The sequence below is a fragment of the Zalophus californianus genome, chromosome 4 (assembly GCF_009762305.2).
Source record: "Zalophus californianus isolate mZalCal1 chromosome 4, mZalCal1.pri.v2, whole genome shotgun sequence".
Lineage (NCBI taxonomy): Eukaryota > Metazoa > Chordata > Mammalia > Carnivora > Otariidae > Zalophus > Zalophus californianus.
This window is the reverse complement of record NC_045598.1, coordinates 47,327,921-47,341,281: the sequence shown is the minus strand read 5'-3', so window position 1 is coordinate 47,341,281 and position 13,361 is coordinate 47,327,921. Positions and strand designations below refer to the sequence as shown.

Genomic DNA, 13,361 nt, shown 5'->3' with positions numbered 1-13,361 from the left:
CTGGCAGAACTGGCCTCCTCTAGGGACAAGAGTCAGGGCTTTCCCAAGATCCTGGGGCGGGAAGATGGCAGCGTGTCCCAGAGCCCAGAACAGGGGGAGCTCTGAGACAGGCCCGGTCTCCTTCTTGTACTTCTGCCCCTACCCAGAAACCAAGGCCTATGGTCCCCATTCCAGTCCCTCCCAGCGGTCTCTGCCCTATGTTGCTTGCTGGCATCGGATTTGAGGTTTCCCTGAACATAATTAGAGCTTTTGCCACTTCGCCCACTCAGGCCGGACGTGGATGGGAGGGCCTGTGCAACAGGGAGGAGAGGGAGGCTCCACACACCTTGGCAAGGTCAACTTATTTGTAACAAACAGGTTGGCTGAGTTGGGCGGCCAGCACCTTCTTTCCTGTTGTGATATAAGCTCCATGGAGGTAATCCTGGCATTTGAAAAAATCCTGGTTTGGGAAAGCAGAAACTAACACTTACTGAAAGCTTATGGCGGCCCACATGCTGCTCTAGGCTAAGGGTCAGCAAAGTACAAACCGTGGGCCAAGTCCCGTTTTTGTATGACCACCTATTTTTATATGGTCCATGAGCTGAGAATGTATTTTACGTTTTTAAAGAATTCTCTAATGATGCCATAATAGCCATGAATTTTGCTCCTTAGCCAACAAAGCTTAAAATATTTATTATCTAGCATCTTACAAAAAGCTTGCTGACCTCTGCTCAAATTTCTTCACATGGCTGAACTCCTAATCCTCACAATAACCTTATGAAGTAGGTTGCTATTACCTCCATTTTACAGATGAGAAAACAAGAGGCCTAGAGAAGTTAAGTGGTTTACTGAAAATCAATAGCTGGCAAATGGTAAGAAATGGAACCCAAGCAGCTGGTTTCTGAGTTCCTTCTTAAAACCAAACAGATGTTTTCATGAACTGACTGAGTGACCTCGAAGAAGTCATTGCAGTCTCTGCTAAATGAGGTGAAGGCCCTGAACTCCATCAGAGATTCTAAATTGGGGGTGGGAGGGTCCGTGAGAGAAATAAACTCCAGGGAATCCCAGATGCCTCCCCTGGAAACCCAATCAAGGTTCATGAGTTTAGTGTAGAGGTTCGTGTGTGTGCACAGTTGCCTTTATTTGAGTAGAGAATCCAAGTCACTCCCCGACCCCTCAGGAATGGATTCCGTGACTCAAACAGAGTAGAACTACTGGGCTAGCTTTCTTGGAAAGTCATTTCCAGCTTTAACGTGGTTTGATGTTACCCTTTGGGCTATGAGTTTTGTCCCTCAAGTGGTATCTTTTTAGGCTGTCTTTTCCCGTCCAAATGTTCTTTATTTCAGTCATCTTTTCTGTACATGTTACCTATTGGGTTGGGTTCCCCCCACCCCGGCCCCAAAGCTCTTCATACTCATCACTGAGAAAAAGAAGAAAAAAAACCAGACACACTTAAGAGCAAGGGAGGTTTTTCTACTGATGTATTCTGTAACGAGGTGAATAAGCCTGTGAGTGGGGAGGGCGGGAACTGTACTCTATTCCCTTCATTGTAATTATTTGTGTTTCTATGTTATCTGTTCAACAGTCGTCACTATGTGTGGACAGTGAGCTGCTCAGGGTCAGGGGTCAGGTGCTATGGGCCTTTAGCCCCATGGCCAGGTCCAGGCCTGGCACATCGTAGGCACTCTGTAAGCGTTTGAAATGAACCAGCAATGCCTGGCTGGCTGGATAATTCGATGGTGGAGGGGTGTAAGAGAAACCAGTCGGGTGGGTGGGGGGAGGAGGTGCATGTGGTGAGCAGATTAGTCCTGCTGGCTCCCCATTGCTTTCCAATTGGCAGCCTCCTGTGTTCTTGGAGAAGTTCTGGAGGGCAGTCTTCATTTTCCCGTCAGCCATGGTTTGAAAGGTTATAGCTGATGTTTAGCTGACAGAGCCAGGACTTCCCACATGAATCCAAAGAAATGAGTCCAATCTCTTGCATCCCACAGAGGCCAGAGGAACAATGAGGGCTTCCTGGCCCTTTGTCTTGGACCCAGACAGACATCCCCGCACTGGAGAACAATGAGGTCTCCTCTCTCCCTCCTTCTCATTCTCCCCAAACTTCTAAACTTTTCCTCTCTCCCACTCCTCCTCGCCTCTACTTCCATCTAGTGACTCACAGTTGCTGAGGGTAGAAGTGCAAGCCCCTCCGCACAGCCGGCTCCTTGGGCTGATGGGTCTGGAAACATCTAGAGATAAACAGCTACAGAGGCAGGGAAGAGCAGAGGGCACACCACAGCCCAGGAGAGGGCTGGGGTGCTCGTGCCCGTGGAAGGGCAACACAGGAGCTAAGGAAAGCATCTGCTGCTAGGAAGTCTGGAAGGTTCTGACGGCTCTCAAGCTGGACGAGCCACTAACCCGCCCTCAGCTGGGTTTTCTTCGTCCGCACGGTGTATATCATGCCTCGTCTGCTTCCCCAAAAGGGTGAGTTCAACCAACACATCAGGGAGCAAAACTGTAAGTTGTCCTATAAAATCGAAGCTTCAGTTGAGTGATTATCTTGATGCTCTGACTCAGCAGCTGCAGAAGAAAAAGAAGTTGTGGTGTAGTTTGAACTTGTAGAGGAGTGAACTTGTACAAAGGTGTGGTGGAGGTTAAAACATTCGGGCCAGGGAGATAAACATGGTCTGTAGCAGCATGGTGTCACAAAGAGCAGACTCTCAGAGCCAGACAGAAATGAGTGTGAATTCCAGCTCTGCCATTTACCGTCTCTATCTTCTTGGGCAATTGTCCTTCTCCATGGGCTTCTTACTTGTAGGGCAGGAATACCAGAACCTGCCTCATTTAAATGATGGGAGGTTAAAGATAAGACATGCTGAGCAGCTGGCCCATAATAGGCTCTCAGTAAAGTGTAGAAATTATAAATATTGCTCAGACACCATCTGCTCCAAGAAAAGAGGGAATGAGTAGACAGGTAAGGGACAGTTTAGGTTACACCTACCCTCCCAGGCAGAGAGAGGCGGGACACCAGAAACAAACCCTCCTTCACAGCTTCCGGAGGGTCCTCAGCTGGGATCTCCCCAGACCGCCTCATTTCATAACATCATGGGTGCAACGGGGTCGCTGGTGGAAAGAAGGCCACAACCCCGAGTGTGACATTGGCAGAGGAGTAAGGACGTGGACAAAGGGAGGTTGCACTAGAGAAAGGCAAGGAGAGAGGCAGGAAGGATTGAGGAAGCGAGCTGGGGGACCGGAGCGCTGGCTTCAAGTCAGTACCTGAAGAGCCACCGAGTGGAACGTGAAAATGGCTTACTTGGTGTTGCTCCAAGAATGGAAATTCAGAGTGTGTGAAGATTACAGAGGCCCAGCGTTGCCCTGAATATCATGATGAGCCTTCTCGTGGAGCTGGTTGGGATTGGGCCAGGCTGTCTTGTAGGGAGGACGGTTGTTTCAACACCAAAGCGGTACGTAAGCACCTGGTCAGGACTCGGAGACAGGACTCCACACTCTGGGTGGGAGACTGAGATAAATGACCCCCGACATCCTTCTCAATAACCCTAAGGAGCATCCCTCGGACGAGGACGACCCAAGACAGGCAGGCTAGTTTGGAAGAGGCAGCAGCACCTTTGAGACCTGTCACCACTGCCCTCCCCTTGGACCAGCTGGAAGCACTCAGAAACAGCAACAACCTCCACACCCCCTCCCGGGAGCCTCCCACCCCAGCCGGCCGGCTCTGGGAGAGGAAGCGCCGTGACTCACAAACGTGGGGTTGGAGAAACGTGGCTGCCTCGGGAATGTTGTGACAAGATTTCCCAATCTCTCCTCCTTTGCTGCCAAATCGCTCCAGAAACAATGGGCCCAAGAGCCAGTGATTAACTACAAAATAAGTACAGGGTTGTTGGGTGTTTTATCGGCTTTTACCCTGAGTGTAAAACCCTTAGAAAAGAAGTCAACTCCCCCAGGGCAGAGAGACCAGCCATGACGGGAGGGGGCCGGTTATGGTTGGCAATTCCTGACAAGAAGACCAGGAACGGGATCATGAGGAGAAGCTCATAGGTAGGAGATACTGAAATGAAACAGCGACACATACTTTTCAGGTGACACTGCAGTCACTTTTCAGATCCTGATGGACTGCAAAAGCCACGCAGGTCACAGATGTCACAGCAGACCTCTCCTAATAAACGGAGTAAGGCCACACCCAAGTGAGCACACAACAGAGAAACTATTGTCTTTCCAGAAAAGTGAAAAGATCAGACATTCCACTCCTGAGGCAGCCGCGACCCAAACCACGCCCAAACCACGCCCAGTTTACCGTTCTTACCTCTTCCTTCTTACGCAGGCTCCTTCAAGACTCTTCAGCAAGGCACTAAACTGTGTCACGGAAAAGTGTAGATGCCCCCGTCTCCAGACCTGGCTTCACTCAAGGCCCTTCTCCACTGAGTCCTCTCGGCGTGACCTTAAACCTCAGCTTCCCCATCAAGCAAATGGGAACAAGAGTGATTATTTTGTAGAGATGCTGAAAGGATTATAGGGAATTTGTTTGTAAAGTGCCTGGCACAAGTTTGGTGATCAATAAATGGCAGTTCCTATTAATAACAGAAACTGTGGAAATGGGAAGAAAAAGACAATTAGAAGCAAAAACAGAAATTTTACTCCACATACTTCTCCTAAAACTTAATTTGAGGGATTCACTTATTTAAAAAAAATTTTTATTATAAACATTTTAATAACAATAAATGAGAAAATATAGAGGGTATACCTATCCCCTCGCTTTTTCGAATTCTAATACTTTGCAATGCCTTTTTTTTTTTTTTTTTTACATTTTTAAAGAAATGAAACATTAAAGCTAGAATCAGGTACTCCTTATCTATTCCGTGGTCTGCACCCCTGCTCCCTAGCCCCTGCGCTGACTTCCCATTCTTTCTGTGGTGTCTTGGAGCCTCCCTCCTCCATCCTGCGCTAAAGATCACCACAGCCCACTTCTCTGTCTGCATTTTCTGCATTCTGGCTGAAGGATCGCCTGCTTCCTCCAGCACTTCAAGCTGTCTCTCAGGAGGAGGGGAAACACTGGCCGGCCTTCCAGCCCTGCCCATTGCCTCAGTGGCTGCTGCTGACAGAGGCCAGAGCTGACCGTGGTCAGGCCAAAAAGGGGATGGAGGGGCCTTCCCAACCTGGCCCAGGCAGCTTCACAGACGTTACACCACGGAATCCCCTCTGTGTCACTCACAGGCAACATCATCTCTGTTCTACAAAAAAGCAAACCAAGCGGAAGGAGCAGCCCATGGCCTGGCAGGGCGGAATTCAAACGCAGGCTGCCTCATCCCAGCAATGCGGACGGCAAGGAACACATCCACTCCAATGTGGGAGGAACTGGTGGTTCATGGCCTGAGTCTTAGGGTTTCGGGTGTGGGATCACTGTCGTGCCCTACACAAGTAGCTAGGTTTTGCTTTTCACAAAACCAGAACTTTCTTAAAACATATTTGTATAACTAAGAGAAGGAAAGAAAAAGAAAATCGGAAGAAACTCAGATGAGACTCTAACCTCTGGACCCCTTCAATGCTCTTCTTCCACCTTTGTTAATTTGTATGTGCAAGTGGTGTCAGGAGATCGAAGTCTAAGCTTGGCCTCACCACTTACAAGCATGTGACCATGAGCCAGTCCTTCTCTAGCACAATCTGCATCTAGATTGTCTCTATATTCCTGCGTCTGGGGGGGTCAGGATGACAAGGGCTTGGGGGCAGCTCCCCTCCCTTGCACACAGCTCCTGGGGCCAGCTCTTCAGCAATCCCCACAATCACCAGCTTTGTGCAGGAACCTATAATGATCTCCAAGCATCCTCATGCTCCTGAGATGGCTGATAATAAGAGCTGAGATGAATTCTCCTTAGTGTATGCCAAACACTGTGTTGGGTATTTTATATTCTTTATCTTGAATCATTAAAATAATTACAGATGCCAAGTATTTTTTTAATTAATCAGATACAGTTTTGGTTTTATAAATCACACCCTGAAATATAAAACTGATAAGGTAGTATTGGTCTTATACCAAGGAAAGTCAGATCATCAACACCAGTTTAAAAAACAGGGCCCGAGAACAGATGAAATATGAAGTTCAGTTGGGGAAAAGCACGTTCATAATAACAAGGTAGGAAGTCATCCTTTTCACGGATGTTGGGGAAATGTAGATATTACCCCCATTTTATAATTCAGGAAATTGAGGGGTGAAGTAACTTGTTCAAAATCACACAGCCAGTGAGTGATGTGAAGCCAGGATTGGAGCCTAAGTCTCACTAGATCCAAAGTCTATTTTACCTCTGGCTACACTATACTGAGTGCCTCAGAATCCCTGTCTGCTCACAGACTGATCAGACTGTATCCCGATTCCCTATAGCCACAGGCTGGTAAAAGTTTGGGATCATGCATAAAAGCAAAAGTAACAGTTTGTCATTACTCAGTCTTCCCTGAAACTGGGTGTTTGGAGGTTGAGTTAGGGTGGGGATAGAGGTTCGTGGCTGGGGTTAGTGATGAGAATTGGACTTGCAGAGAATTGAGATGGTCACCATGAACACTCCTGGGAATGTATATTGATACTCCGACATTCTGGGCATAACTCGCTGTTAATTAACCCAATAAACATTACTGAGCCCCTAATATATGCTGGTGCTGGGGCTATAGGGCTCAGATACGGTTCCCTGTCCCCCATATACATTTGACAAACCTGAGTTCACGGAATGCTTTTGTTAAATACTTGAAAGTTGGGCGCCTGGGTGGCTCAGTTGGTTGGGCGACTGCCTTCGGCTCAGGTCATGATCCCGGAGTCCCGGGATCGAGTCCCGCTTCGGGCTCCCTGCTCAGGGAGGAGCCTGCTTCTCCCTCTGACCCTCCCCCCCCTCTCATGTGCTCTCTCTCTCTCTCATTCTCGCTCTCTCAAATAAATAAATAAATCTTTAAAAAATAAATAAATAAATAAATACTTGAAAGTTAAAATTAAAAAAATACAAAGAGCTAAAGCTAACACATGATATTTTGCAGACCTAGGCAGGAAAGGGATGAAGGAAGAAGGGAGAATCAGAGCTGAGGCTGTGCTTAGTTAATAAACTCATCATGAGGGCTCCTGGCTGGCTCAGTCAGTAGAACATGTGACTCTTGATCTTGGGGTTGGCAGTTCAGACCCCACATTGGGCATAGAGCCTACTTAGAAAAAATAATTATTTCCCAACTAACTCCCAAAAGAATCTGTACAAAAATTAAAACAAAACAAACAAGCTCATCATCATGTTTGTGTGTCTGTTGGGGAAAGCCAGGCCGACCACAGAAATTAAGAAAGGGGGGGGGGGGTCACTCTGTCTTCTACAGAGGACATTGAGAATAGGCTCCCTTTATCCCCAATCCCCCAAACACTTACCATGGCTGAAAAAGGCCAAGGTTTGGAAACCTCAGAGCACTAGCCTGAATAGCTAAGCAGTCAAAGACACCATTGTACACTCTTCCCCAGCCCTGAGAACCCTTGGGAGGAAATCCCAACAGCCTGGGACGCACTGGACTATCAAACAGGTAGCTCAGCCATTTACAGAGGATTATGGCTATTTAGTCAGTAGCTGGGAAAGTAAAAAAGATAGGGTAGGTATTTAAAAATGCACCCTGACATTTTTACACTGTCTTACAGTTTACAAAACTTCAGTATCTACCATCTCATCTATTTTAGATTTGATTGTCAGAATGCCTTGTGAAATAGAGAGATGCTATCATCTCCATTTTACAGATGGGAGGACAGAAGCCCAGAAAAGTTAGTGTTGCTGTTCTGGTGTGTTACAGGATTCAGGAAATCACAGAGAAGGAGAACTGCCCTGAGTGCAGTAGACAGGGCCTATCCGGGAAGGCTTCCTGGAGGCAATCCAGGAGCTCAGTAGAAAAAGCACAATAATGCACTAAATAAATGAGGGGGGAAACTCCCGGTATATGATTTCACAAAGGCTTGAAAGTGTGGAGAAGACTGGAGACACTGGCAGGAGCAAGATGAAGATGATGATGGTGGTGGTGGGGCCCATGACAGCAGCTAACACCTATCCATGCTTACTAAGTGCAGATACTGTTAGAACAGATAGTGTTCTCAGCTATTTATCTACATTAATTCTCACACCTACCTTGTTAGTAGGTATTTTTATTATCCCCATTTAACAGATGAGGAAATTAAGGCACAGAAAAGTACCTTGCTCAAGGCCATACATGATCTTGTTTGCTAACTTAAAAAGTGTGAATTCTACTCCAAGAGCCAAGAGCACCTCTCACTCGGCTCTCAGCAGAGATGGACACAGATTTGTGATTTCGAAAGCCTTCTCTGACACAGGATGGACTGGGTGTTGGAGAGGGGGAAGGAAACTGGAATCTGAATAGGCTTTTGGTTCAAGAAGCTGAACAGAGTGGGGTAGAGAGCAGAGGAGCATTCCCACAATGTCTGGTGCTTGTGGGTAAGCAATTGCCCTCACATGACTCTGCTTTCTCTACCTGTAAAGGCAGAATGATGTATTTCCACCTACCCCGCCTCAGGAATTGCTTGAAAATTAATGGGATAGAGGCCTCGCTGGCTTTCATGTGTTAAACAACACCCCTGTATGACTGCTGGTGTTCATTAAATGCTGAACATATAAAATGTGCTTTGAACGGAGGAGCCGGGAATAATTATAGCTTGCTAATTATTGTTAATTTTACCACAGCTTTGAAACCCTGGACTTTCTCAATGATTCAAAAAAGAGATTGCAACCCCTCCATCTCATTAAAGTAGCCACACAGAGGCAGACAAGCAATTTCCCACAGGCTCCATTCTTTTCCTATTTGCTGTGGTTCAGCTACTTATATGTGATACAGAAAAAGAAAAGCAATGATTTACTCTTTTAGAATCAAGTTATAGAACGAACCCCTTATAATCTTGCTTTTTTTTTTTTAAGATTTATTTATTTATTTATTTGACAGGGAGAACACAAGCAGAGGGAACAGCAGAGGGAGAGGGAGAAGCAGGCCCCCGGCTGAGCAGGATCCCAAGACCCTGGGATCATGACCTGAGTCGAAGGCAGCCGCTTAACCGACTGAGCCACCCAGGCGCCCCTTGCTTGTTCTTTTTAAGAACAAGTTCCTTTATGTCTCCCTACACTGAGTACATGTGTGAAAATTATGTTTCTCTGTGTGTGTGTCTGTATGTCTGTGTGTATAGAGGAAAAAGGTGTTTAACAGAACATCTGACACATTGGACATGGGGACACCTGGGTTTTACTCATGATATGGTAACAAACACTGCTCCCTTTCTTCGGATTCTTCACCACTCTGTTTCCATAAACATTGATTTAAGGTTTCACAACCACCAGGCAGAATACCAAAGACTCCTCCGAAAAATCTGAGGCTATTGATGGCTGGGTGACTTTAATAAAGTCTCAGCCTCAACTGCATCGCCTATAAAATGGGTCTGAAAGATTGTCCATACCTGTCAGGACTGAGGTGAGGATGAGATAATGCTTGTGAACTGTAAACTATGTGACTGATTGCTACTAGGAAAACTGGGGGGTAGGGTTGGGATAAGGTTTGGAAAGGGAACTTGAAAGGGAGGGGGTAGGAGACAAAAGCCTGGCGAACTCGCGCGCCTTACTTTTCAATGAAATTCTTAAAAATTCCAGTCCAGGAGAGCCGCCAGGCCACCCACGGTCCGCAGGCTCCTCCCCAGGTGAGCCGCTCCCCCTCCGCCCCCCCCTCCCCGAGGCCCGCAGGTGAGTATCGGTTTTCTTCTCCCGGGCTTTCGGTCTGGAGGAGGCGGGAGCAGCCTTCGCTCCCCTGATCCTATCGAGGGCGGCGCAGGGCGGGCTGTGCCTTCCGTGGGACGGTGACGGGGCGGGGGGGGGAGGGTCGCGGGATGTGTCACCCAAATACCGGAGGGTGAGTCCGCCCAACCAGCCCGGCAGGTCCGGCGGAGTATAAGAGCGGAAGGGAGCGGCCAGCTGCAGACGCCCGAGACCGTCCCAGCGCGGAGCCGGAGCCCCGCAGAGTCCCCAGCGCCTGGTCCGCCCGAGTCCCGTCTGCGTTCCGCGTCCCCACCATGGCCCGGGGTCCGGGCCTCGCGCTGCCTTCGCCCCCGCTGCCACTGTTGCTGTTGCTCCTGGCGGCGGCGATCGGCCCCGCGGCCGCAAAGGACAACTGCACGTGCCCCACCAATAAGATGACCCTGTGCCGCGCGGACGGCCAGGGCGGCCGCTGCCAGTGTCGCGTGCTCGGCTTGGACTTCCCGGTGGACTGCTCCACGCTGACCTCCAAGTGCCTGCTGCTCAAGGCGCGCATGAGAGCCCCCAAGGGCGGCCGCGCGCTCGTGCGGCCCAGCGAGCACGCGCTCTTGGACAACGACGGCCTGTATGACCCCGACTGTGACCACGAGGGCCGCTTCAAGGCCCGCCAGTGCAACCAGACGTCGGTGTGCTGGTGCGTGAACTCGGTGGGCGTGCGCCGCACCGACAAGGGCGACCTGAGCCTGCGCTGCGACGAGCTGGTGCGCACCCACCACATCCTCATCGACCTGCGCCACAGCCCGGCCGCCCGCGCCTTCAACCACTCGGACTTGGACGCCGAGCTGCGGCGGCTCTTCCGCGAGCGCTACCGGCTGCACCCCAGGTTCGTGGCGGCCGTGCACTACGAGCGGCCCACCATCCAGATCGAGCTGCGGCAGAACGCGTCCGAGAAGGCCCCCGGCGACGTGGACATCGCGGACGCCGCCTACTACTTCGAGAGGGACGTCAAGGGCGAGTCGCTGTTCCCGGGCCCTGGCGGCCTCGACGTGCGCGTGCGCGGCGAGCCCCTGCTGGTGGAGCGGACGCTAATCTACTACCTGGATGAGAAGCCCCCCCAGTTCTCCATGAAGCGCCTCACGGCCGGCCTCGTCGCTGTCATCGTGGTGGTCGTGGTGGCCCTCGTCGCCGGCGTGGCCGTCCTGGTGATCACTAACCGGAGGAAGTCGGGCAAGTACAGGAAGGTGGAGGTCAAGGAACTGGGGGAGTTGAGAAAGGAACCGAGCTTGTAGGTACTGGCGGGGCAGGGGGTGGGGCGGGGCACCGGATTTCGGCCGGGCCCCAGACCGAAGTGAGCCGCGCTCCCTGACTCTTGGCCCAGAGGAGACCCTGCTCTTTCCAAATTCCTGCCTCTCCCCACCCCCATCGAGTTTAATAGATCCTGGGCTCAGGGTCACCTCTCTTTCTGACTTCTGGCTTTCAGAGGAAGCATTGCTAAAATTCCTTCCCTTTCGGTCCAACAAGAAACCTGACTCGAAGAGTTCAGGAAAGTTCGGCGCAGGGTTACGAATATAAGAATCACCTGTCTGTATTACAGTCCGGCATCGTTTGCCACGGCCATCGTCGGTGTTGAAGGCTTACGTGCGCTTGGGGGGGGGGGGGAGGGGAGACAGCGCTTTTAACGTCTTGGGTTAAGATATTTGATTAGCTCCACATATATCCTGGCCTTGCTGGTGAGAAGAGGAGTTCGCCACCTCAGCCCGCGTACTCTCCTCATTTGCTGTATTACCAACCGCATATGCTTGTCACCGGGAAAGAAGCCTGTTTCAGCTGCCTGAACACATTGGAGGTGTCTTTGTTTGCTGGCGGACTGTGCCCCAGAAACTCAGCGTCTGTTCTTCAGCCTGCCCTTATTATAGCTGATATTAGTAATGTTTCTTTTGTAAAATGTTTGTACATATTTTGTCTTTGATAATGCTGCTGTGATTTTTTTTTAAAAAACACGAATTTAATAAAATATGGAGAAGGCACCGACCAAAAGATGGAGTTTGTGAAAACTCGCTCCAGATTTGTATCACTTGGGTTTCCTCTCATTTCCCATGATTCCGATTTCTTATTCCAAATTCTAACACTTTTTTTTTTTCCTTGCAGGAGCAGGCATTTCATTTTGCCACTCCGGTGTTTCCTGAGATGCCTTATACAGGCTGGTAAAAGTACTGGTCTTTCTAAATAAGATTGTTTGAAAACTTTCCCCAGAGTGCAGGAGGGTGGGTCTGGGGGGAGGAGGCTAGAACTAGCGGCTGTTGTAGGGATCGGGGACCAGTTTTAGGTTCTCTAAAGAATCTCCGGAGGAGAAAAAAAGCACTACCTTTGTTTGAGGAGGTGTATCTCCTTTGACTCCCAGCCCTACTTGGAAGTGGTGGTATTATGCCCATGTGTCCCCTGGAGATTTACTTCCTGTCAAAGCATCATGGCTCCCCAGACAGGTTAAAGGATTTTCTCATGTAGTCACAGCTAGTCTGTAGTGGGCCCTACGCCCTGGCGTGTGTTGGGAGGACAGCACCCACCCAAGATGTTTTCCAAAAATTTCACAGGTAATATGCTTTAAAAACTTCTACTTGCTATTAGCTGTAAAAACTGGCAACCTGTCACTTCCCAGCCTCTTGGCTAAGATCAAGTGTAAAACCGGCAACCTGTCTCCTTCACCCTTCTTTCCTCATTTTCACTTCTTCTCATTCATTTATGTGGAGTGTGTTAGAAGGTCACTGTTGAGTAGCCTACAGGTAAACAAGTTTCAGCAATTACTGGGAAATTGGTGCAACAATGGGTGTGCACAAAGGAGGGAGTGGTTGGTACACCTGTCGGTAAATAGCTAAATGCAGGACTTCAGTTTCCTCCCCTGGAATCCATCTCTTGTTCCTCCTTCCACTCCTGGTCTGTGGTCTATGCCTACCCCTCAAAGGCTGAAACACCAGTTAAGAACCAGGGAGGTGGCTTTCAGCTGGCCTTCCCCACTTAGGGTGGATCCCTAAGTATATAAGCACTCCTGCTAGGGTGACACTCCCTTTAGCCACTCCCCCATCCCCCAGAGTCCTCTCTGGTTCAGATGGGGCTTAAGGAGGGGAGAGGGTGGATGTAAGCTGGCTTTCCCAAAGTACAAGTGCCCAAGGCCAGAATGGGAGCTGTAAAAGTGTGAGACTCTACTCTCTCAGTCAGCTCTCCTGAGTCCCTGAAGTACCTTAGCTAAAGGGACCTTGGCCATCACCTCTAACCCAGCCCCTCATTTTATAGAAGGCACAGGCGAGTGATTTCTCAAGACAAACGTTCCTGTGGCACAGCTGGAACTAGACAGCCTCACATTCCCTAGTCTAGGATTCTTTTCACGACCACAGGCTGCCATTGTTTCAAGAGTCACTTCAAAAAACTGTCACTTGACTGCCTACAAAATAAACAGATTAAGGATTGAGTCGGCAGCTGAGCAATGGGAAAAGCCCTGAAAAAGCCTGTTTCTTCATAGAGTATCACTTCTGGATAATTTCTAAATTCCTGCATTAATTCGGGACTAAGAGTCTTTGCACTTTATTACACTTAATAATTCCCAAAAGCAGTTTTTACACCTATCATCTTTGAGACATTGGCTTA

The 13,361-nt window shown here is 49.3% G+C and overlaps 1 protein-coding gene and 1 long non-coding RNA gene across 2 annotated transcripts; one reads left to right on the top strand and one right to left on the bottom strand.

Moving 5' to 3' along the window:
- Positions 1-1,610: 1,610 nt before the first annotated feature.
- Positions 1,611-3,833, bottom strand: LOC113911295. Its single transcript, XR_003516434.2, has 4 exons — positions 3,718-3,833; positions 3,272-3,466; positions 2,960-3,155; positions 1,611-2,538 (listed from the first exon to the last, which is right to left on the bottom strand). It is a non-coding gene; the product is annotated as an uncharacterized LOC113911295 (long non-coding RNA).
- Positions 3,834-9,897: 6,064 nt separating this feature from the next.
- On the top strand, positions 9,898-11,785 carry TACSTD2 (tumor associated calcium signal transducer 2). Its single transcript, XM_027616680.2, has one exon. The coding sequence runs from the start codon at positions 10,040-10,042 to the stop codon at positions 11,009-11,011; it is 972 nt and encodes a 323-aa protein (XP_027472481.1). The 5' UTR covers positions 9,898-10,039; the 3' UTR covers positions 11,012-11,785.
- Positions 11,786-13,361: the final 1,576 nt, after the last annotated feature.